The following is a 23,271-nucleotide window of genomic DNA, read 5'->3' as shown; positions in this document are numbered from 1 at the left end:
TATTCCCAGTGAAGAGCCGGAGGCCGTCCTTGGGGGAGCTGCTCCTGCGGCACGCACACAGTCCAACCAGGGCCCGGCAGGCGGCACAGTTGGTTCTTCAGCCTGGGAGAGACGGTGCAGGACTTGGCCTAGGTGGGGACTCCCCTGGGGCTTCAACTCCGGTGCTGCCCCCTCGGGGTGGGGCCCCTGAGCGCCAAGGTGAGGCTCTGCGAGTCAAGAATGCGGTCTACTGTGCAGTCATTTTCCCTGAGTTTCTCAAGGAGTTGGCTGCCATCTCCCAGGCCCATGCTGTCACCTCGCCTTTCCTGTTGGATGCTTCAGAGGAGGGATCTGGCCCTCCTGTCTCAGGCTTCGGGCCCCTCAATCCTTAACTTTCTTCCATGGACAATCAGGGCCTCAAGTGGCCTGGGCTGGGGCCGGGATGTAGGCTCCTTTTTATGTTTGGAGGCAGTGGCAAGAGGACTTTTTAATTTATTTCCGATGAATGTTTTATGGAGAACTTGTTGCAATATGTATAAAAGGGAAATCTCTATTCTGTGCTCATTCTTCTTTCCCACCCTTTTTTAAGGGGCTGTGGTCCCAGGAAGGTTGTACATAAATGGGGAGGTCAGGGGTACTTTGTCTCTCGTGAGGACATTGGTGCCAAGGTTTCAAGGTGCTTCTCATGCCCTTAAAGGGTGAGGGGGTCGTGGAGCCTAGGGAAAAAAGTAGGGACTCTCCATCAACCCCCAGAAGGAAGAAGCAGCATGGGCCAAGGATGGTTTTGGGGAGCAGCAGCTGATGTTTTATTGGGGACCAGTATCCCTATTCCAGATCTTGGGGGCCTCGCCCCCTGCATCTCTTGCTTCAGCTTCATTCGTCGCTGTCGAACTCTGAGGACAGACCCTGCAGCAGGGGCAGGGACATGGAGTGCCGGTCGGGGTCCCCGGGGCCCCCACCCTGGACTCCTGGTGGGGGGCTGCGGGGGCTGAAGAGCCAGTTCTCTGCCAGGGTTGGGGATAGTCACAGCTTGACTCATGCCCTGATCTTTCTGCCTCCCTGGTCCCTCCCTGGCCCTCTGTGCTATGCCCACCCCCTCACCAGGACCATGCTTCCCCCTCGTTACCCTGGCTCCCTCATTCCATCCCCCTCACTGGGATCCAGTGTGGAGTAAGGGGTGCCCCACACATTCCTGGGCACACACTCCTATATTCCCCATGCCCTCTCCCCTCTACCCGATCTCATCCCTCTCAGCTTCATATCCCCTAGCAGTACCTGACAACATCTGGGGCCCCCTGCGGAAGGGGTTTCGGCCCCTGTAGGAGAATCTGGTGGGTCTGCCCTTTGGCCCTTCTTGAGGAGGTGGTGTAGGTGGGGCTGGGACAGGCGGGGGTACATCAGCAGCTTCAGGGGTATCGGCAGCGACTGATGTGGGGGCCAGAGGTGGCATGATGCCGAGGTTGGGTCTGACCCAGTTGGCACCATGGGGCAGTGGATCTCTGGTCAGAGGCTTCTGTGGTCCCAGCACTCCTTTGGGGTGCAGTGAAAACTTGAGGCAGGAGAAGGCAACAGGCAGTGACCGTTGTAACCGGAGCAGCTGGGGCTCACGGGCTGTAGGCAACAGCCCCAGCTGCAGCCAGGAACAGGAGAAGACCTGGTAGATGACATAGATGCTGTGGGTGCTCCGGAGCCAGGGAAGGTTTTGCTGTAGGCTTACCTGCCCTGGCGGCAGCAGCAGGAAGGCCATCTTCTTGCGCAGGCCACCCATGTGCAGGCGGATCCGGCAGGGCTGCCCATCCAACAGTCGCATTTCTTCATAGGCTATCTCTGCTCGGCCGTTTGGTGAGTATTCCCGAGTGCAGTGGGCAAAGGCACCCTCAGACCCTGCCTGCTCCAGGAGGTTTGGTAGTGGCCCCACTGGTTGTAGTGCCCGCCGACCCTGCCGACCTGGTAGAGCCAGGCGGGTGTGGGCTGGGCGGGACTGCTTCACTAGCACACCCAGTAGGTCATAGCACGCTGCATCCGACAGGAAAGGTACCGCCACTACATTGGGCCCAAAGCGCTCTTCGATAACCTGCAGATGGCCAGTTTACAGGTCAGGGACTGAGTTAGGGTCAGGAGTTACCTGGTAGCCTATTCTAGATTGACCCTCCCATTGTTCACTGTGCAATTACATCTCCACAACGTGCTCAGGCTGTTATGCTTCCTGCTTATTTTATAGTTCTGTCCTGTAGCAAAACCTTGAATGTCTACTATGTGTCAGACCCTGCTGGATACTGGGAGTACATAAAAGCATGAAGCTTTGACCATGCCTTATTATAGCTCAGTCTAATGGAGGAGACGAAGATATAGACAGTAGTAGTCAGCTAAGTAATAATAGCAAGGTTAAATCACCAGAAGTGATGTAGTAGCCTTTGTCTTTGATAGAAGAGGATCAGAAGATGTCTAGTTTCTAGGTGGTAATACTTGAGTTTTGAAGGAATTAGGTAGGAGGATGGTCAATCCAGGGAGAGGATACAGCCAGTTAAAAAACCTGAACTTATAAACTAAGAAGGGCACATTCCGGAACACATAATTTCATAGTACTTAAACAGGGTCTGAAGAGCGACAGGCACACAGGAACTAGACGATGAAAGATCTAAAGTGTGCTGACAGGAATTTAATCCTGAGGGCAATGGAAAGCCATTTGAAGGGCTCTGGGTGAGAGGGACGGGATCAGAAAGGTGCTTTAGAAAGTTAATTTTGAATAGCAAGACAAAATGAGAAAAAGATCGGGTAAGAGTATTGTATAACTGCAAGCAAAACATGGTGAGGCCTTCAACTAAAATAATGGGGGAAGATCGTTAGGTTATAGAATTAGTAGAACTTGGTCAGTTAAGGAGTATGGGAAAAGGAATCATGAAGGGTTAGTCTTAGATGATTGGTTAGATGGGAGATGTCGTTCACTACAATGGGTACACAGAGATAGGTTTGGAATGACCTTTTTTCAACATCTTCTGCCCTGGCTACAGAGAGTAGTTCTTTTAGGGATTTGAGGCCTCATCTTTGTAATGCTGTCCTAATATGCTTTTAGGGATTCTAGTTCCCTCTTGGTTTTGTCCTTCTTGTCTTGGCTTTTTTGGTTTGATAATCCAGTTCGGCAAAGTTTAACTTCATGACCAACTGGGAAACCTTGTAAGATCCTCTCTAGTAATTGTACGTAGGTATGATCTCGACTCATCAAAGATATTGCTGGCCGAGACTTCTGGCTCTGTGTTCTGCTAGGGAGTACATAAAATTCCCTCTTTGGGTCCCTTTCCTGTTTGAGACCTATTCTGAAAATACTCTGTTCTACTCCCCTTCCTCAGCTCTGCATTCCCACATGTCTGTCTCCCTACTGCTGACATTGCCCACTTTGCTGGTCTTCTGGTAGAATTCATCAATGATCCCTTAAGGCCAGTCTGTTTTTTTGCTACATAGAGCTGTTTTAGAAGTGCTGCCCCAGAGCATAAGAGGAGGATAGCTAACTGATGGAGTTGTGTCTGCACTTTGTCACCTAGCCAAGGAAATAAATGGTGCTCTTTCTTAATGTGCATGGAAGAATTTCCCATCATTCCTGTGCTTTATTCAGACATGGCATACTTTCTTTCTGGTGGGGGCATCAGGCTGAAGAACAGGGCTCTGAGAAGGTCCATTTGGGTTTCCCAGGGGTGACAACAGAGCACTGGTGGATGGACATTTTTGTATAGAATGCTCTGTCCCATGACAAAAAAAGGGTAGTCACCAAGTATAACTTCAGAATCCTACCCTAGCTGCTCCTTTGGTCCCTAGGATCCTATACAAATAAGACAAATAGGAGTGTCCCCAGGAGGTATCTCTCTAATAGGATTTTGAGAAATACCTGGTTCTTATGGTCTAAGTGTCTGTTAAAAGGTGAATCCCTAGTTTAGCTGGAGGTTTTTTCCCAGAATATAGACATGAATTTGCCTTGGGGGTGGGGGAGGGTTATTAGGCCCTCTTTCTTACCCTTGAGGCTCCCAGTAGTTATCCTAAAATAGGGAAAATAAGATTTCTATGCTATGGTGACTATTCTTGGTAGAGTCATCATTTGAGACCATTACCTATCGTTCCCACTGCAGTTTTATTTCTGGGTGAAAGTTCTATGGAACATAGAGGCCTGCAAATATAGATCTCTCAGGGGCAGCCTGGGAAAATGAAGGTGGAAGACTATCTTCCTGGATGTATCTTGGCTGGTTTGAATTCTGAATGAGGAGCTCTTGAGCCACATTCTTGTTAGCTATATGTTCTACAAAGTGCTCAGTAAATTTTTCTGATGCTGAGAGATAGTGTAGCTTTCTACTAGTTGATGATCACGTTTACTTTCCGCCTAATGAAATGCTTGATCTTGTCCGGACCAACCTTTTACACTGCTGAATCCAGGTACTTTGATACTTGGGAGGGCCTTGACTCTCCTGTTTCTGCTTCCCTGGGAAGCTGACCTTCGTGGTGACCTGCTGCTCCATTTCAAATGGGAGCCACATGAGCCACATGCTGTTAAGGCTGCTTTGAGTCTGGTCGGCACTACTTTAAGATGGTGGTTTTAAACTTGGTGGGCTGCCTTCCACGAGTGCTTGAAATTCACTGTCCTTGAGGTTACATAACTGGAACCTGATCCCCAAATTCTCCAAGTTCAGAAATTGTAGCCATCTAGATTTGGTGGGATTTGTTGGGTACCTGCAACTCAGATACAGCTGACATATGCCTGCTCCTAAAAATCTACATATTTTGCTCAAAACCCAAATTTCCCATTCTGTGGAAGTTAAAGGTGGAGGAGGTATCTGTGAAGAGGTCGAAGGTCCTTTAGAAAGTTTAAAGGGCCCTTCGTGATCAGCCCCTGTACCCCTTTGACCTTCTTTTCACTACCCATTTGAACTCTGTTCTAGAGGACTATTTGCCGTTCACAAATAAGCATTTTTCTTTTTCCTCTCCTGGCTTTTGCATATGCTCTACCTTTAATTAGGACACCATTCACTTACTCACCCACCCACCTGCTCATTAACTGATTTAGGTGTTTAGTAAGCACCATTTATGAGTCAGGAATTCCTTTACCCTCTACGTGAGAATAATTTCTATTTGCTTAGCTAGAATATCACTCTCCAGGAAACCTTCCTGCCCTCCTAAGCCCTACCCTGACTTAGCACTTGTTTCAGTTCTCCTCGATTCCAATTGCCTTTCTAGGAACCTCTTACCGTTTTTCCAATTGTGATGAAATTGGACACTGTATGCAAAGCACTTAGTGCAGTGTCTGGCATGTGAGCAAGCCCTGAGTAAATATTAGTTGTTACTATCTTCAGGCTTCCCACCCCTTCCTACTCATAAGTTGCTCAGACCCATCTAGGTCACACTTTGTTACTTTCTTTTTGGCCCTCTTACTTTATCCTTGATGAGGGTCCAGGTGGCATCAGCTTCATCCAGTGTTAGCAGGTGGGGGGTACCAACCAACATGGTAGGGTGTGGGAGGGGTTAGGCAGGGCAGTGGCTGCTGCAGGAACCCCAAGTTGCCCAGGGAGGTGAGGCCCCCAGGCAAGCCTACTACAGCATGAGGTCATAGAGGTCCTGTAGATAATGGGGCCTTGGGTGGGGAGAGGGCAGTTACTTTACTAGCTTCACTATGCCCACAGCCCGAGTCCATATCCATAATCTTTTTTTTTTTATTTAAAGATTTTATTTATTTATTTGAGACAGAGAGAATGATAGAGAGCATGAGAGGGAGGAGGGTCAGAGGGAGAGGCAGACTCCCTGCCGAGCAGGGAGCCCGATGCGGGACTCGATCCCGGGACTCCAGGATCATGACCTGAACCGAAGGCAGTCGCTTAACCAACTGAGCCACCCAGGCGCCCCTTTATCCATAATCTTTTTAAGAACAGAAGTCCTTATCCATTCTCCTCCTTAGGGGAGAAGAATGCAGGTCTCTTTGGGTGCATTTGTATATGTCTGTGTGTACTTGCAGAAGTGCATGTGTGCATGTGTATGTGTTTTTTTCTTGGTCTGAGTTCTTTAAGGAAGCAGAATCAGGCTTCCCCCTTCAGCAGCCTCCTGAAGCAATTTACTGTGTTATTTTATCAGCTGCAGATGACTTCTTTGTGAGGTTAGATAGGGGTCTTGAAGGACATGGGAGAAGTTTAAATCAGGACTTAGACGGAGAACCAAGCAGTAGTTCTCAACCTTGGTCATATTTTGGAATTACCTGGGAGCTTTAAAAACTATAGATACCTGGATCCTACCCCCCGGGGATTCTGATTTAATTGGTTTGGAGTGTGCCTAGGCATCAGGATTTCTAAAAGCTCCTCAGGCAATTCTGATGTGCAGCCTAGCTTGAAACCCATTATTAATGAGTGGGTTACAATTGCAATGAAAACCAGGTGTGTGTGTAGGAGGGTGCCATATGAGTGGTGACAATGTGGAGGATAAGAATCTAATTGGGATAATGTTGCCTTAGTAACTGGAGAGGACTTTCAGGAAGCCAGAATTACCCAGGTAAATTTGAGGAAATTTTTTTTCATGTGCCACTCCCTGTCCTAGGCTGATCTGCGTCTACCTGGCACTTTCCTACTACAGCCCTAATCTGTGTGTGATTTCCCCTTGTCTCTCTGTCCAGAGATTTCAGCCTGGTGTTTGCTGGAAAAAAGTAGTTTTTCCTTGGAGAACCACCACTCTGGAGAGCCTTTCTAGTAGCTACTCTCCCACTCTGCCTCTTACCTGTCCAAAGAGTCTTCTCTTGAGTCCCTATGGAGAGTGTCCTGCGTGCTCAGGAAGACCACTTCTGTATGGGGAGCATCCTTTCCTATCCTGGCCCAGCATGTAGGGCTGTCCCATGAAGTTGGCCATCATCTGAGCTAGGTGAAGTGGTATGAGAATAAGGCACGGGGAATGGTCCTACATGATGTAAGTGGCCTCAGGGGAGGGTAGGCCTCTGTAGACAGAACTATAACTGTGTGGGTGCTAGGTGTTTACGCAAAGATTTGACAGTGGGCATGGGACTGTGCTCCAGGAGAGGAATTGATATCAAATATTTGTTGAAGTTGTGTATGTTAGGGGCTGTGCCAAACACTTTGAATCCATTATCCTGGTTATTCCTTTTAGTAACCTCTTGAAGTATTTCCTCATTTTACAAGTGAATTAACAGGCTCAGAGAGGTTAAGTAGATTAGTGCAAGGAATACAGTGAGTTAATGGAGGATCTGGGATTCAAATCCATGTCGGCCTGATTCCAGCTTTTAAGTTAAAATTTGAATGGTAGTTCTTTTTGGTGAAGGAAGAAATTGCTGTATCCCTTCTGTTCTCCTGAGTGTATGGTGGGAGGGCGCCTGCTCAGTGGATATGCAAAGTCGTGTAGTGAAAAGGAAGTGGGCAGGATGAGAGAAATGCTGCAATAGGCCAAACCAGAAACCCCAAACATTCTTGTCAGGGCAGGCAAAACCAAATTTCTTCCTCTAGTGCCCTCCTAGCCCTACACCAGGAGAGGTCATCTGGTGTAGTATAGTTGGCATTTCTGTTCCCTCCAGAAAGGAATCCTGAGTGAGGTAAATAGCAGTGGGGGAGAGAGACATACACCAGGACAAGGGACACAGATGTGGGGCAAAACAGACAGTGCAAGGAGGCAGAGATGCAGAGGTACAGAGACAAGAGTTACTGATAAACACAGGCAGAGAATGATGTACATCCATATCCTAAGGGGATTCCAGAATGAGAAGAGGGTGAATAGGGGAGGGACAGGGATGATGGGCTATTGGTGAAATGTGAGGAGGATCTCTTTCAGATTTTCATAGAGGGGCTAAGGGGGAAATTGGGTATAGATGAACTCCTCAGTCAGAAGCCCATATCTTCATCTCTTCTGCTGCTGATGATTCTTTAAGCTCCCTGCATTCCACACTGCCCTAAATGAGACTGTCTTTCCCTTTGGCTCATAGAGTCAGATTGAAAGTTGCTGAAGGGAAACAAATGACAACTGAGTTCTGGATGGAGTTGAGCCTAAAGGCTGGGCTGTTTGGGCCACAGCCTGCTCATGGGGTTGCCTCCAGTGTGGCACATTCTGGGGTTTCCCTGGACACAAATGATCTGCAACATATCTGAGTGGTGACTGGACTGGAGAGCATGAGAGGAACAAACAGGCAGGGGCTGGTTATTTAGGGAACATGGGGTTCTCTGCAAAACCTCCAGAGTAGTATAGAATAGTGTTGATAGCAGAGCTTTTGGAGGGATACAGAGCCCTGACCAGTCTCTTCACTTCTCTCAGGCTACAGGGATAACTGTACAAGTCCCTCATCCCTTATTTGAAACCTTTAGGGATAGATGTGTTTTGGACTTCAGATTTTTCCAGATTTTAGAAAGGGAATATAGTGCCTTTATCATATATAAAGGAATACCCCAGTGAGGTTTAGGACAGTGCCCTATAATCAAACACATCAATATTTCTGAAGCTAAATGTATGAATATTCACACCAAGTAAGATAAATAAATACTATAAATACCATCCTGATGTTTCAGGTCAGGTTTTGGACCAAAGTTATAAAAAAAACTATTGTTTCTTCAGAGATTATTTTTAGTTTGGAATTGTGGATAAGGGATTATTCTCAGGTTGTTGTGAGGAGTAAGGGAGTGCTGGTAGTCTTCTAAGCATATCACATGGTAGGTGTGTATCTCAATCCAAAACAAAATACTAATGTCCAAGGGGGTGGATTTTTGGCTTGAAGAAAGAAGGTTCTTGCAATGAACAATGCACAACTTTGGAATCAGCTGCCTTGAGGAGCTGTGCACAACCAGGGAATGAAGGTGCCTTAGACAAGAGGTTTCCTGTGGTGGGAAGGTGACAGAATTCATTGCTTATCAACATTGATTGCCTAGGATTTCCCTTTTCATGTACCAGAGGGGAAAGGCAAAAAATGTGTGTGTGTGTATGTGTGACACAGGACGTCACATATATATTTCTTTATAATAATGTTGTAATAAATATCTTACTGCATACATCTTTGTTTACATCTCTAATTATTTTGTCAGGATAGATTTATTGAAGAGGAATCCCTGAGAGAAGGATATGGACGTCTTAAAGACTCATGACCAATTAGGATTAGGATTTTGTCACAGTTATCCACAAAATCATTGCCTGAGGAGTTTTTTAACTCAGAACCTCATGAAAAAGATTAGTCTTGAGAATGACTAAGCCCACACTCGAGGACAACTGTAGATCTCAGAGTGACAACACCTCTGAAAATCATGTAAAGTTTCTGCACTGTCTCTTCAGCTCCCCGTTAATGAGGACCTGGTAAGACCCCATGTGGCCCTGGAGAGGATATCACCTGCTTTTTCAGATCTGCAGCCTCCTCTTCTGTGTGGTATCCCATGGTGTTTGGTCCAGCTATCTGTGCTGAGTGGTCAGCACTGCACTTGCCTTAGGTCTTCATGGCTGACTGCAGTACCTGTGGTTATGATAGTTTTCCCAGAGAGCTTGGGTCTGCCTGTGCAGCCTGCAGCTTTCTCCGACCGTATAATGGTGAATCCCTGGGTTTTGCCTGAGATTATATTCATGCTTGGCTCCATGCTGGTGTGAAAGATCTTTTGCACAATGTCCCTTCCAGTGGAGAGTCTTAGCTGAAACTCAGTCCCCTGTTGGGCAACACCATGACACTTATTGTGTAATATCTCTATTTTCTGTTAGCCACAATGGAGCAAAATATTCCTTTTTAATCATATTGCACCAACATCATGTGCTTCTAGTGATGTTGACCAGGACAAATGGGGGTGCTGATGTGGATTTTATTTGGGAATTCAGCGTTCTTGGCTGAGGATGCAGAGAAGAGCAAACTGGTAAGAGACCACAGTGACTGGACTTCAGGCAAGCAGGTGAAGTGGTTATGATTTCCTGGGATATCAAAATTTCTTTCAGTTGGACCTCTGACCCCTATGGCTGTAGGCCCAGGAAGAGAAGTTCTAGCAATTAATTCTTGAGATATTGACAGGAGAGTGGGGGTAGGGGAAATAGTAATTACACATGAGACCAAGAGGATTCTCTGGACTGGGAATGGCAAAGGTCAGTGTGCGGGCCAACTTTGGGACCCCAGTCTGGGCACATTATCCAGAATAAGCCTGTGACTCTTTCCTTAAGGACAGGCTGAAAATAGAATCTGGCTGTAGAAACGGAGAGGACTGTGATCCCAGACAAGTACACAAACACTTGCCTCCTGAGGCAGCGTCACTCTTCCCAGACCCCCAGGTCTAGCATCTGTAGAGGAGCTTTTGTGTGGCACCATGGGGAGACTTAGGTTAAAATGATGGAGGAGGGGAGGAGAGTTTTCTTTAAGTTAAATCTTGTGTACTATGAACCATGGTAATTCCTGATCTTATTTTCCTGCATGGTAACGTGTAGCCCCCTGCCTTCTGCCTCCCGAGCAAGATACGTGGATAGGCCAAAGCCTGCAGATGCTAGTGATAATGTAGAGACTTCACAGCAAATATTTGTTGAGTGTTTACAGTAGGTAAAGATGATATAATCCACACCTCCAGGCCCTAGACTCTTCTGTATGTCCCCTCACCTCCACCAGCAGGCTCCATTGTTTTCTGCCCATTAGAACTGGCTTTTTCTGACTTGAAGGTTTCCAGGAGCGGTCCCTGATTTGCTTGGTGCGGACCCCATAGATGAGTGGGTTGAGGGCAGGGGGCAGCAGCAAGTAGATGTTAGAAGAATGTGCACAGGCTTTGGGACGGTGTGACGACCAAAGCGGTGTGTGAGGTAGGAGAAGAGACCAGGTACATAGAAGGCCAAGATGACACAGATGTGAGAACTACATGTGCCAAAGGCCTTGGCCCGGGCCTCCCGGGTAGGCAGCCTCAGTAGGGCGTGGGCAATGAGCCCGTAAGAGGCAGTGATGCCCAGGAGAGCTATACCTGACCCGGCCAGTGAAAGTGCCAGCCCATACAAATGGTTGGCCCGCGAGGTGCCCACCACCAGCTCTACCACTGCCATGTGTGCACAGTAGGCATGACCGATGGTCTTGGCTTGGAAGTGCTCCAATCGCGCCACCAGCAGAGGGAAAGGCACAACGAAAGCCACGGCTTTCAGTGCCAGTGCCAGTGCTGCAGAGCCTACACGGGCTTTGGTGACCAGGAGAGGGTAATGCAGGGGACGCCCCACCGCCACAGCACGGTCCCAGATTCCACAGCAGTCAGAACATCTGGGCCAGGCAGGCAGCGTGTGGCACAGGCCGGGGCCCGAGCCACAGCACAGCAAGCAACCCCGGGGCTGTAGATGTAGCTAAGCCCAGGTCTGTGGCTGCCAGTGTGGCCAGGAGTAGAAACATGGGCTGCTGCAGTGTGGAATCTATCTGCACCGATGCCAGTAGTGTTCCCTTGCCCAGCAGGGCTGGCAGATCCATGGGCCCGAAGACCAGTGTCAGCCAGGCCTGGGTACCCCCTAGCCCTGGAATGCCAGTCAGTATGAAGAAGGTTGGGCGTGGGAAGGTGCAGTTGGGATGCGGACCTTCTGCCATCCTGTGGGGGGCGAAGCTCTAAGGCTCATGGGGGCATGACTTCTGATAGGGGAGGGAGGGGGAGAGATTTTGGAGGGTGTCACAGTGGCACAGGCCCATCCATGGGGTATGTGTAGGGGTAGTGCAGAATTGGGGGATCACAGGGTTATAACTTTTGGTTGGGGTTTTGGATGGATAATCAAGGCCACTACCCCAGCTTGGATGTGAGAATCCTTTGTGCCTGAAAGCGCACGAGTGTTGTAGGGGGAGAAATGGGGAGACACCGGCATTGAGAGAAAGGAGGGCCTCCCTGTTGCAGTGGCTGCTATAGCTGGAGGTCACCTGAGAGTTGGGGCTGAGATGAATGTTTTTCTTCCTCAGGATCCAAAGTAGAGTCCACCTCAGTCTCTGTAAGGTGGGGAGAAAGCCAGAGCTGGTTGGGGATCAGGCCCCAGGCTGCACTGCCCTTGACTTATATCCTTAGGTAGAGCTCCTGGCCTCAGCTTCCTCAGCTCCACACTGGGGGGTGGACACAATGATTGTAGCGTTGTCCAGCTTGAACATTCTGGGCATCAGCCCTCGGAGAAGAAGAGTAGAGAGGAAAGGAGAAACAGGAGGAGGAAGATTGGACCTGGAGTGAAGCTGGAAGCCTGCTGTGACAGGAGGAAACCTGCTGCATTTTTGGGCTGCTTACATTATTAACTTGATGCTGAAGGAGTGAACTTGAACACTGGCTGGAGAGTTGAAGTTGGGAACAGAGAAAGAGATGGCAGCAAAAAAGGGAGCTTCGATGTCTCCCTTCCTTCTTCACGATCCAGAAAGGGGTCCCACTAAAGTCTTATTCCTGGGATGCCAGAGGGAGTGGAGGTGCCAGTGGGGGAGGAAATGGCACTCAACCCAGAGTAACAGCCATCTGTGGAAAAAGCGTCTCTGATGTTGGAGGAGGCAGGGTGAGTAGAACCGATTCCACCCAGAATCTAGCTCACGGCAGAAGATTAATAAACATTGAATGGATAGTTGAACAAGGAGGAAAGCACCAGCAGAAGACTTGACTGGAGAAAGATCCTGAGCACTGTGTGTTGGCAGCTTCTCTTCACCTTGGCCGATGCCTCTGGGGCCCTTTATGAGGCTGTTCCGCCTGCTTCCCTCAGGGCCCTTACCCCTCCCACCTGTGCCACATTAACTCTTCCCTGTGCTGCCTCCTTGCTCAGTGTGATGGCACGGTAACTCAGGAAGTAGAGATGGGGACGAGGAAAGAGACTGATTAATGGGAGTGGAGAGATCTGGGAAAGAGGAACACTTCCTCGGGGAGGTCCTTGCCGACTCCCTGAAGTCTAGAGAGAAGACCTTGCTGTATTCTTGGATAGCATCAGTCCCGCTCTATTGTAATTACTTCCCTGCTGTCTCTCTCTAGCAGTGCTTCCTATTAGCCAGCATCTCCACAGCTCAGTGCCTAGTATGTCGCTGTCTATGAATAAATACTCACTGCTTTTAATTGTGTGACAGTCCTGATGGCCAGGCAGCATTTGCTGACTAACAGCGGCTCCTACAGTTTCAGGAGCCTTCGGGACCCGTGGAGATGAGAAAGGAAGCTATTTACCATCAACCACTGGATATGATTCAGCTCCAACGACACATATCCTAAAAATCACCACACTATGCAAGATAATGTAATAAAAAATGGGGCTTGCGGGAAAGGTGGCATTAGGGTACAACATTCAAAAACTTCGTCAGTGACACATTTAAAAAAAGGATAGGACCCTAATAAAAATGGTGGCACTGCTTTACACATATTAACTGGTTAGAAAGTGCATAAATACACCAATAAATAGGACACTCTACCTTGAAAAAGACCTGGAGTTTTCCTTGTAGAAGTGTTAGAGGCAGCAGGTGATTAATGGAGAAGCGGTGGAAGGGGAGACTACGGTAGTCCCCCTTATCTGTGGTTTCGCTTCTGCAGTTTCAGTTGCCTGCTGCCCTCAACCACTGTCAGGGAAGCAGACGATCCTCCTTCTGACGAATCGTCAGAAGGTCAGTCCGTAGCCTAACGCTACGTCACAATGCTGCATCATTCCCCTCATTTCACGTCCTCACTAGGCATTTTATCCTCTCGCATCATCACAGGAAGAAGGGTGAGTACAATGCAGTAGGATATTTTGAGAGAGGGAGACCACGTTCACATAACTTTTATTACAGCATACTGTTACCATTATTCTTATTACCAGTCACCGTGAGTCTCTTGCTATGCCTGATTTATGAATTACACTTTATCACAGGCACGTATGTATAGGAAGACCCCGGTACAGGCATAGCTCATTTGATTACGCTTCACAGATAATGTGTTTTTTACAAATTGGAGATTCATGGCAACCCTGCCTCTAGCAAGCCTATCAGTGCCACTTTCCCAACAGCACTTGTTCACTTCGTGTCTGTGTCACATTTTGGTAAATCTCAAAGTATTTCAAACTTTTTCATTATTATTATATTTGTTATGTTGCTCTGTGATCAGTGATCACAACTCACTGAAAGCTCAGATGATGGTTAGCATTTATTAGCAATAAGGTTTTCAAAGATTTATTTATGTATTTTAGAGACAGATTGAGCTGGGGGAGGGATGGAGGGAGAGGGAGAGAATCTCAAGCAGATTCCCGGCTGGGCGCAGAGCCTGACATGGGGGCTTGATCTCATGACCCTGAGATCATAACCTGAGTCAAAATCAAGAGTCAGATGCTTAACCGACTGAACCACCCAGGCGCCCCTAGCAACAGTTTTTAAATTAAGGTACTCACATGTTTTGTTTTGTTTTTTTAAAGACCAAATGCTATTGCACACTTAATAGGCTACAGTAGTGTGTAAACATAACCTTTATATGCACTGGGAAACAAAAATTCATTTGACTTGCTTTATTGCTATATTTGCATTATTGCAGTGGTGCGGAACTGAATCAGCAGTATCTCTGAGGTATGCTTGTATATATAGGGTTTGGTACTATCCGAGGTTTCAGTCATCCACTGGGGTCTTGGAATGTATAACCGGCAGATAGCTGGGGACTACTGTAATCTGAAGTTGGGTGAAATGTTGTAACACCAGATATGGATGATGTGGTTCATAACCTAAGTGGTGATAGATGTTTCAGGTGTGTGCATGTTGGATTTTCCTTTGCTGCTGTGTTCAGCAGTTTTGAATGCAGTTGTGTGCATTCACCTAGCTCCTGGCAGAGGGAATCACACATAAGAGAACATGAAATTCACATAATACTCAGTTCCCCAATGTGTCAATTGGTTGGAACAAATTTGCTTTTCAAAACCAACTTTATAGCGATCTGATTGAATCTCTGTTGTACCTGGCCCTGTACCATATGGTGAGGATACAATGGCAATAACAAGACCCTGCTGCCCTCAAGGAGCTCACTGTCTAGTGGACACAGTGATGCAAACAGTTATTGGAAGGCTATAATTGCATTAATTCAGGTTAGTACAGATATGGTGGGAGCACAGAGAAAGGAGCCTTTCTCTCTTCCTGGGGAGTCAGGGAATTCTCTGAATTATAGTAATGGCTACATCCTATGGAGTTTCCTATGCGCAGGCACTGCTCTAAGTCCTATTCCTACCACATGCATTTGCAGTAAGTACAATGATTTACCCCATTTTACAGATAAAGAACTAAGGCACAAACTTGTCCAAGGTCACACAGTTCGTAAATAGCAGTTAAATACTAACTGGATCTGGCCCTAGCATTCTTGCTCTTAGCCACTGCTTTAAACATTTCTGCTGATATTTAGTACATGAATAGGAGTTTTCTAGGATATTTGGGCCAAAAGGATCTGTACCTGGGAGGAAAAATTCAGGTTGTCCTAGGATTACTGAAGAAGGAGAGGAGCACTTGGGAGCTGGGGGGCAGTGGGTGGAGAGCCGTGAAGGGGATGATTGGGAAAAAATGCCCTTGAGTGCCATTACATTCAAACTAATGGGATTTTTGGCTGATATATGCCTGTCCTGGGCACCAACTGTAAAAAAGATTGCTCATAAGATAAATCACAGATCCTTTAAGCTCAACACAATTGAAGTCATTAAGTTCCTGCAAATCTTCTGTATTCTGTGTTGCTGTCTATTAATCCAGGATGTACTGGGGGATATCATTGACTTATCTCTAGAAAAGTTCCTTTGTTGGTCTCCTAGGCCCCAGTCCAACATTATAGAAGCTTTCTGAACACATTTGGGGTCACCTGGCTGGTCTTTCCCTGAGACATTGGGAGGAGTGGATCTGACATTACACCTGTGACCTTGTGGAACTGTATGCGAGAGCCTGCCCCTCAGGGGTGGGATGCCAGCCCTGTAGGGAGGCGAAGGTAGAGTGGGAGGAGGAGGGGGGCTCATTGGACCTCTCAGTTGCTTCTTGAATGGTATGGGAAATAGGGTAAGAGGGCTCTGTTTGGGAATTGACCCTGAATTTCTCACTTCTTTGACTAATGCAGCTACCACCACCATTTGCTATCGAATAGGGTTTCCAGAGATCAGCTTGTGTCCAGGTAGGCTTGTTCTGATTTTCTGCTTACAGTGATCAGTGAGCAACAACATGTAGCTGTAAATTACCCATTTATACAATAGATTACAGATCAGAAAATCTTGGGTCCTAGTGGTGCCACTCAACACTGGATCCTCTTCTAGAAACCTCTTAAGGCAAACTCTCAGTTGGTCAAGTCTCAATTCCCAGTTGAGTATGAGACCCCTCTCTGACCTCTAGTACCACAATAGCCCAGGCTTTACTTTCCCTCAGTTTCTGGAGGGATAGAGAGATTCTATAAGCCCAAGGTAAGATCAGGTGGCACTCCATATCCTGTGGAGATGTGGATGACATGAAACCACCACACCACTCTGTTTTCTAGGTCTTCTAGCTTCACTTCCCTCCTCCATCCAGTCCTTCCATGAGAATATCTTTAATAATCCATAAAGCTCTGGGGGTACTTGGGGACCCCAATACTAGGATAGTGGATATTCTGGCACTAAGGTTGTAAACTTGTGAGGGGAACTGTTCTCCCTATTATAATAGGATCTGGTAGAAATCAGGTTCTGGTAGGGGTATGGAATAGCTCAGATCTACTTTTTATCAGTTCTCCTGTAATATTATCTGCTGTCCTTATCCATTTTCCCTTCCTCTGCAGTGGGGTCAGTCCTTTGGGTTGACTCTATCTTTGACCATAGATAGTGGTGACTCTAGTGTTCCCTTGCATGCTGAGGTCATAGTCCTTGTCTCCCAGGTGACACTAAGACAGAAAAATTGGGTTATGATGCTAAACACTCCCCCACCGCATGCCTTAACTTGTCCAATCATTCTTTTCCTTCAATGTGAGCCATGGAAGAGGCATTTTCTGACTAAGTCTCTCTAACCAATAGTGGCTAAGGAGACCATTGCTGGGTAGTCTTCCAAAGACTTTCCTTGCAGAAGATGAGTATTTCCCTCCAAAGGTTCTCTAGCATTTAGGAGGGGACTTTGGAACTGACTGCGTTTGTTGGGGCCATCTTTGGAGAAATTAATTCCCTAAAGTTCTATTCTGAGGTAATAGGTAGCGCCTTTATCTTTTCCACCATTACCTCCCTTCCTCTAAGCTCACATTGCATGGCTGAAACTCTTACAACCAAGAAAGTACTAACGTCATCCACGGAATCCAGCAAACATTATTAAGAACTCATTACATGCCAAACATAGTATTATGAATGGGGAAACAGCCTCTCTTATCATTACATTCACACAGCCACCGAGGCCCACTTCCTTAAGAGCTCATGTATCTGTTTCCTTTCATCCCCACTGGCAGATGTCCCACTGTATACCCCACAACCTTATTTTAGAATATTGCAGCAGTCTCACAACTGATACCCTTGTTTCTAATTAACTTCATTATGTTTTCTTTTTTCGTCATACCTTTATTTGAGAAATGGGTAATATATATAAAAGTACAAAGAATAACAAATGCACATGTTATCAAGACATCCAGAACTGATCATTATTACCGTTTTGTCCCACTTGCTTTCAGTTCCTTTTTAATCAAGGCAATAAAAGTTAAAGATAAAATTAAAGTCTCTTTTATCTCCTATGTTTCATTCTCACCTTAGGGACAGTAATTATCATGAATTTGGTGTATCTTTCTAATTCAGTTTTTACTGCTTTTGCTGGTTGGTGCTTTTATTTTTTATTTTTTTATTTTATTTTTTTAAAGATTTTATTTATTTATTTGAGAGAGAGAATGAGATAGAGAGAGCATGAGAGGGGGGAGGGTCAGAGGGAGAAGCAGACTCCCTGCTGAGCAGGGAGCCCGATGCGGGACTCGATCCCAGGACTCCAGGATCATGACCTGAGCCGAAGGCAGTTGCTTAACTAACTGAGCCACCCAGGCGCCCATGGTTGGTGCTTTTAAACATTTACATAAATTATTTCGTACTGTATACAGGAAATTACGTTTTGAGTTCTGTTTAAGCAGATATACAGATCTTTATCATTCCTTTACATTTCTACATAGTTTTATAGCATATGGTTAAGCCAAATATTATTTATTTATTTACTGGTGGACTTATTGTTTCTGGCTATTTTGCTATATATACTGCTATTTAATATTTTTGTACATGCCTCCTTTTTCACGTGTATAAAGATTTCTCTATACATCTAGAAGTGGAATTTCTGGGTCATGAGATATGCATATTTTCATCTTTAGCAGATTAGTTCTTCAAAATGGTTGTTCCACCTTGTATTCCCACTAGCAATTTATGAAAGATCCTGTTTTTTTAACATCCTTGACAACACTTTATATTATCAGACTCTTACCTTTTTGTGAATCTGGTTAATTAGAAATATTAGCTCATTATTTTAATTTATATTTTTAATATATTTATTGGTCATTTATATTTCTTCTTCTATAAATTGATCATTTCTTTTGCCCATTTTTCTGTTCAGTTGTCTTCCCCCCATATATTATTTTGTACACTTTCTCTGTGTATTCTAGATACTAATCCTTTGTTTTACATTGGAAATATAACCTTCTAGTCTGTTAATTACCTTTTAATTTTGTTTATGGTGTCACTTGTCTTACAGAAAATTTGACTTTTAATAAAAAGCACATATAGGCCATGTACTTTTGTGTATTATTTAATAAGTTCTTTCCTATTCTGAGATTGTAAAGATATTATACATTTTATGGTGTTTAGATATTTTTTATGTTTAATTCTTTTGATCTATCTGAAATTTATTTTTGTGTGTATGACATGAGACCAGGATCTAGTTTTATTTGTTTTTCTTAAAAGGAAATGTAGTTCTTCCAGTACTTTTCTGCAATGATATACAATTATTACACACTAAGTTCCTGTATATAATAGATTTAATCTAGGCTATGTCTTTATTACATTAATGTTATTTCCTAATTCCTCACCAGTATTAATTACTGTAATTGTCTTTATATCTGGCAGGGAAGTCACTCTTTCTTATTCTTCTGTGTGTGTGTTTCTAGACACATCTTGGCTTTTTTTGTGCCTTTATTCTTTTACATGATTATTAAAATCACTTTGCTAAGTTCCATGAAAAATCCTATGGGATCTTAGTTGGGAATGAATTTAGTTTTTAGATTAACTTAATTAATATCCTTCCAGTATGGAATCTTTCCATTCATAATATGTTATATCTTATCATTTATTCAAGTCTCCTTGTATTTTATTCAATAAAAGTTAAAGGTTTCTCCATGATGATAATGCACATCTTTTGAAAATTTATTCTCAGTTTCTTATAGTTTTAAAAATCAATTTATTGGGGTAAATGCCCCCATAGTAAGGGTATAATTTGATGAGTTTAGACAAATGTCTACACTCATATAAGCACCATCCAATCAAGAAATATAACATTTTTATCATCCCAAAATGTTCCCTTGCTACTCTTTGCAGTTAATTCCCTATACCCCTGGCCCTAGCCCCAGCCTCAGGCAGCTAATGGTGTACTTTCTGTTCTTATAATTTAGTTTTACTTTTTCTAGAATTTTTATAAATGGAATTGTGTAGTATGTACTATTTTTTATATGGTTTCTGTCACTTAACATGTTTTCGGGAGTCATCCATTTTGTTGCAGGTATCATTAGCTCATTCCTTTTTATAGGTGAATAGTGTTCCATTGTATGAATATTCCACCATTATTTATCCATTATTCATTTGACAGACATTTCAGTTGTCTTTATTTTTTAACTATTATTAATAAAGCTATAGTGAACACTTGCATACAAATCTTTGTGTAGAAATATTTTCATTTCTCTTGGGTAATGAAACTTAGGAATGGTATTGGTATGTCATGTGGTATGTGTATGTTTAACTTTATAAGAAACTAACAAATGCTTTTCCAAAGCAGTTGTACTATTTTGCACTCTCAACAACATTGTACGAGGTTTCTAGTTATTCTACACCCTTGCCAACTTTTGGTATTGTCTCTCAAGTTGTGATTTATTGAACACTTACTGTGAGTCAGGCACTGGACTGAGCACTCTCCATGTGTCATCTCACTCAATATAATGTCCCTCTGAGGTAGGTACTATCATTATTTCCATTTTACAAATAAACTAACTGAGACGTGGATAGTTGACTTCTGATCACAAAACTTCAAATGAGTCCGGATTTGGAAGGGGGCGGAGCAAGATGGCGGAGGAGTAGGAGACCTGGATTTCGTCTGGTCCCAGGAATTCGGCTGGATAGGGATCAAACCATTCTGAACACCTACGAACTCAACAGGAGATCGAAGAAAAGAAGAGCAACAACTCTCTCATAAGAAAACCGAACACTTTCTGGAAGGTAGGACGTGCGGAGAAGTGAATCCGAGGCGATATTCGGGAGGATAGACGGCGGGGGAGGGGCCTCCGTCGGCCACTTCTGGCGAGTGATAGACCCACGGAGCACAAAATCGGAACTTTTAAAAGTCTGCTCCGCTGAGGGACGTCACTCTGGTGGCTAAGCGGGAGGTGGAACCCTCCGGGACAGTGTGGTCTCAGGACCCTCGGGGTCACAGAAAGACCGGGGGTGCCTGAGTGTGGCCGAGCTCCCAGGTAACAGAGCAGGGAAGCCGGCTGCAGAGGCGGAGCCCAGGTGGGGGCTCTCAGCTCGGGGTGGCCATAAACCGTGATCCGCGGCACAGTCGGGCCCCTGCTCCTCCAGCAGGGACCCAACAAGCGGCAGATCCGGGGAGACTCACCTTCCTCCCCCGGGAGGAGCCGCGCGGGAGTGCACCGCAGGGATCTGCTGGGTTTGGAGACTCCAGACCGGGGTCGGGTGCCAGAGACAGAGGCGCGCGGTCACAGGCCGGGCGAGCACGGAGTGCGGCCAGAGACCAGGGAGATGGGAGTGATTGACGGCTTTTCTCTGGGGCTCACTGAGAAGTGGGGCCCTGAGTTCTCGGCTCCTCCGGGGCGGAGATTGGGAGGCCGCCATTTTCACTCTCGGCCTCCAAAGCTGTACGGAAAGCTCGCAGAGAACAAAAGCCCGGGAGAGCAAACCCGAGCAGATTACTCAGCCGGGAGGGGGCAAGGGCGGGGCAATTCTGCCTACGGCAGAGACATTTGGGAACCACAGCAACAGGCCCCTCCCCCAGAAGATCAGCGAGAACAGCCAGCCAAGACCAAGTTTACCGATCAATGAGAATGGCAGAACTCCAGCGCTAGGGGAATACTGCACATAGAATCCATGGCTTTTTCCCCATGATTCTTTAGTCTTTCAAAGTTAATTTTTTTAACTTTTTTTTAAAAATTTTTCTTTTTTCCCCTTTTCAACCAACATCTTATCAATCCCTTTTTTAAAAAACACTTTTATTTTTCATTTTTAGAGTCATATTCTATCCCTTCATAGTAGTTACCCTTATTTTTGGCATATATATATAAATTGTCCTCTTTTTAAAATTTTGAGGTACAGTTTCTTCTAACAGATCAAAATATACCCTAAATCTCTAGTGTATGGCTTTGTTCTACTCTCCTGCCTGATCATATTCTCTCCCTTTCTCTCTCTCTCTTTTTTAAATCCTCTTCTTTCTTTTTTCAAACAACTTCTTATCAATTCCTTTTATAAAATTTTTTATAATTTTCATCTTTACAGTCATATTCCATCCCTTCATCATACCAACCCTTATTTTTGTATATAAATAAGTTTTTCTTTCTTTAAAATTTTGGGAGGCAGTTTCTTCTAATAGACCAAAGTACACCCAAAATCTAGTGTGTGGCACTGATCTATGCACCAGCCTGATCATATTTGATCATATTCTGTTTTTTTTTCTTTGTTTTGTTCTGTTTTTGTTTGTTTTTATCTTTTTCTTTTTCTTTTTTCTTTCTTTCCATTCTTTTCCCCCAGCTTCAGGTCTTTTCTGATTTGTTTAGAGTATATTTTCTGGGGACATTGTTACCCTGTTAGCATTTTGTTCTCTCATTCATCTATTCTCTCTGGACAAAATGACAAGATGGAAAAATTCACCTCAACAAAAAGAACAAGAGGTAATACCGACTTCCAGGGACCTACTCAATATGGACATTAGTACGATGTCAGATCTAGAGTTCAGAATCATGACTTTAAAGATACTAGCTGGGCTTGAAAAAAGCATGGAAGTTATTAGAGAAACCCTTTCTGGAGAAGTAAAAGAACTAAAAATCTAACCAAGTCAAAATCAAAAAGGCTATTAATGAGGTGCAATCAAAAATGGGGGCTCTAACTGCTAGGATAAATGAGGCAGAAGAGAAAATTAGCGTTATAAAAGAAGAAATGATGGAAAATAAAGAAGCTGAGAAAAAGAGAGATAAACAACTCCTGGATCACGAGGGCAGAATTCGAGAGATAAGATACCATAAGACGAAACAACATTAGAATAATTGGGATCCCAGAAGAAGAAGAAAGAGAGAGGGGGGCAGAAGGTATATTGGAGCAAATTATAGCAGAGAACTTCCCTCATTTGGGAAAGGAAACAGGCATAAAATCCAGGACGCACAGAGAACCCCTCTCAAAATCAATAAAAATAGGTCAACACCCTGACATCTAATAGTAAAACTTACGAGTCTCAGAGACAAAAAGAAAATCCTGAAAGCAGCTCAGGAGAAGAGATATGTAACCTACAATAGTAGAAACTTTAGATTGGCAACAGACCTATCCACAGAGACCTGGCAGGCCAGAAAGGAATGGCATGATATCTTCAGAGCACTAAATGAGAAAAATATGCAGCCAAGAATACTATATCCAGCTAGGCTGTCATTGAAAATAGAAGGAGAGATAAAAATCTTTCAGGACAAACAAAAACTAAAAGAATTTGCAAAAACGAAACCAGCCCTACAAGAAATCTTGAAAGGGGTCCTCTAAGCAAAGAGAGAGCCTAAAAGCAATATAGACCAGAAAGAACACAGACAATATAGAGTACCAGTCACCCTACAGGCAATACCATGGCACTAAATTCCTATCTTTCAATAGTTACCCTGAATGTAAATGAGCTAAATGCCCCAATCAAAAGACACAGGGTATCAGAATGGATAAAAAAACAAGACCCATCAATATGCTGTCTGCAAGAGACTCATTTTAGACCCAAAGACACCCCCAGATTGAAGGTGAGGGGGTGGAAAACCATTTACCATGCTAATGGACACCAAAAGAAAGCTAGGGTGGCAATCCTTATATCAGACAAACTAGATTTTAAACCAAAGACTGTAATAAGAGATGAGGAAGGACACTGTATCCTACTTAAAGGGTCTATCCAACAAGAAGATCTAACAATTGTAAATATCTATGCCCCTAACATGGGAGCAGCCA

At 44.9% G+C, this 23,271-nt stretch overlaps 3 protein-coding genes across 21 annotated transcripts in view; 1 reads left to right on the top strand and 2 right to left on the bottom strand.

Moving 5' to 3' along the window:
* The window catches only part of FHIP1B (FHF complex subunit HOOK interacting protein 1B), a 166,190-nt gene extending 165,658 nt beyond the window's left edge, over positions 1-532 (top strand). For all 19 annotated transcript variants that reach the window (XR_010406997.1, XM_064577039.1, XM_064577033.1 and 16 more), the window contains one exon: positions 10-532. Coding sequence is in view for 18 of the 19 variants with exons in the window: in XM_064577039.1 (XP_064433109.1) it covers positions 10-371 (362 nt within the window). In the remaining variant the exon portion in view is untranslated. The remainder of the gene's footprint in view (positions 1-9) is intronic.
* Positions 533-852: 320 nt separating this feature from the next.
* CUNH11orf42 (chromosome unknown C11orf42 homolog) lies at positions 853-5,463 on the bottom strand. The gene is made up of 3 exons (XM_045894261.1): positions 5,392-5,463; positions 1,255-2,053; positions 853-983 (listed from the first exon to the last, which is right to left on the bottom strand). The coding sequence occupies exons 1-3, from the start codon at positions 5,461-5,463 to the stop codon at positions 853-855; spliced, it is 1,002 nt and encodes a 333-aa protein (XP_045750217.1).
* Positions 5,464-9,389: 3,926 nt separating this feature from the next.
* Positions 9,390-11,500, bottom strand: LOC123856460 (olfactory receptor 52W1). The gene is given in 4 exon segments (XM_045892659.1): positions 9,390-9,620; positions 10,547-10,695; positions 10,698-11,173; positions 11,175-11,500. Coding segments are annotated over 4 exon segments (1,182 nt in total).
* Between the last annotated feature and the right edge of the window lie 11,771 nt (positions 11,501-23,271).

The sequence above is a fragment of the Mirounga angustirostris genome, unplaced genomic scaffold, assembly GCF_029215605.1.
Source record: "Mirounga angustirostris isolate CCGP_5_RB_7025 unplaced genomic scaffold, mMirAng1.0.hap1 SCAF_13, whole genome shotgun sequence".
Lineage (NCBI taxonomy): Eukaryota > Metazoa > Chordata > Mammalia > Carnivora > Phocidae > Mirounga > Mirounga angustirostris.
Note: the sequence above shows the minus strand (reverse complement) of the source record. Positions and strands in the feature narration are given on the sequence as shown.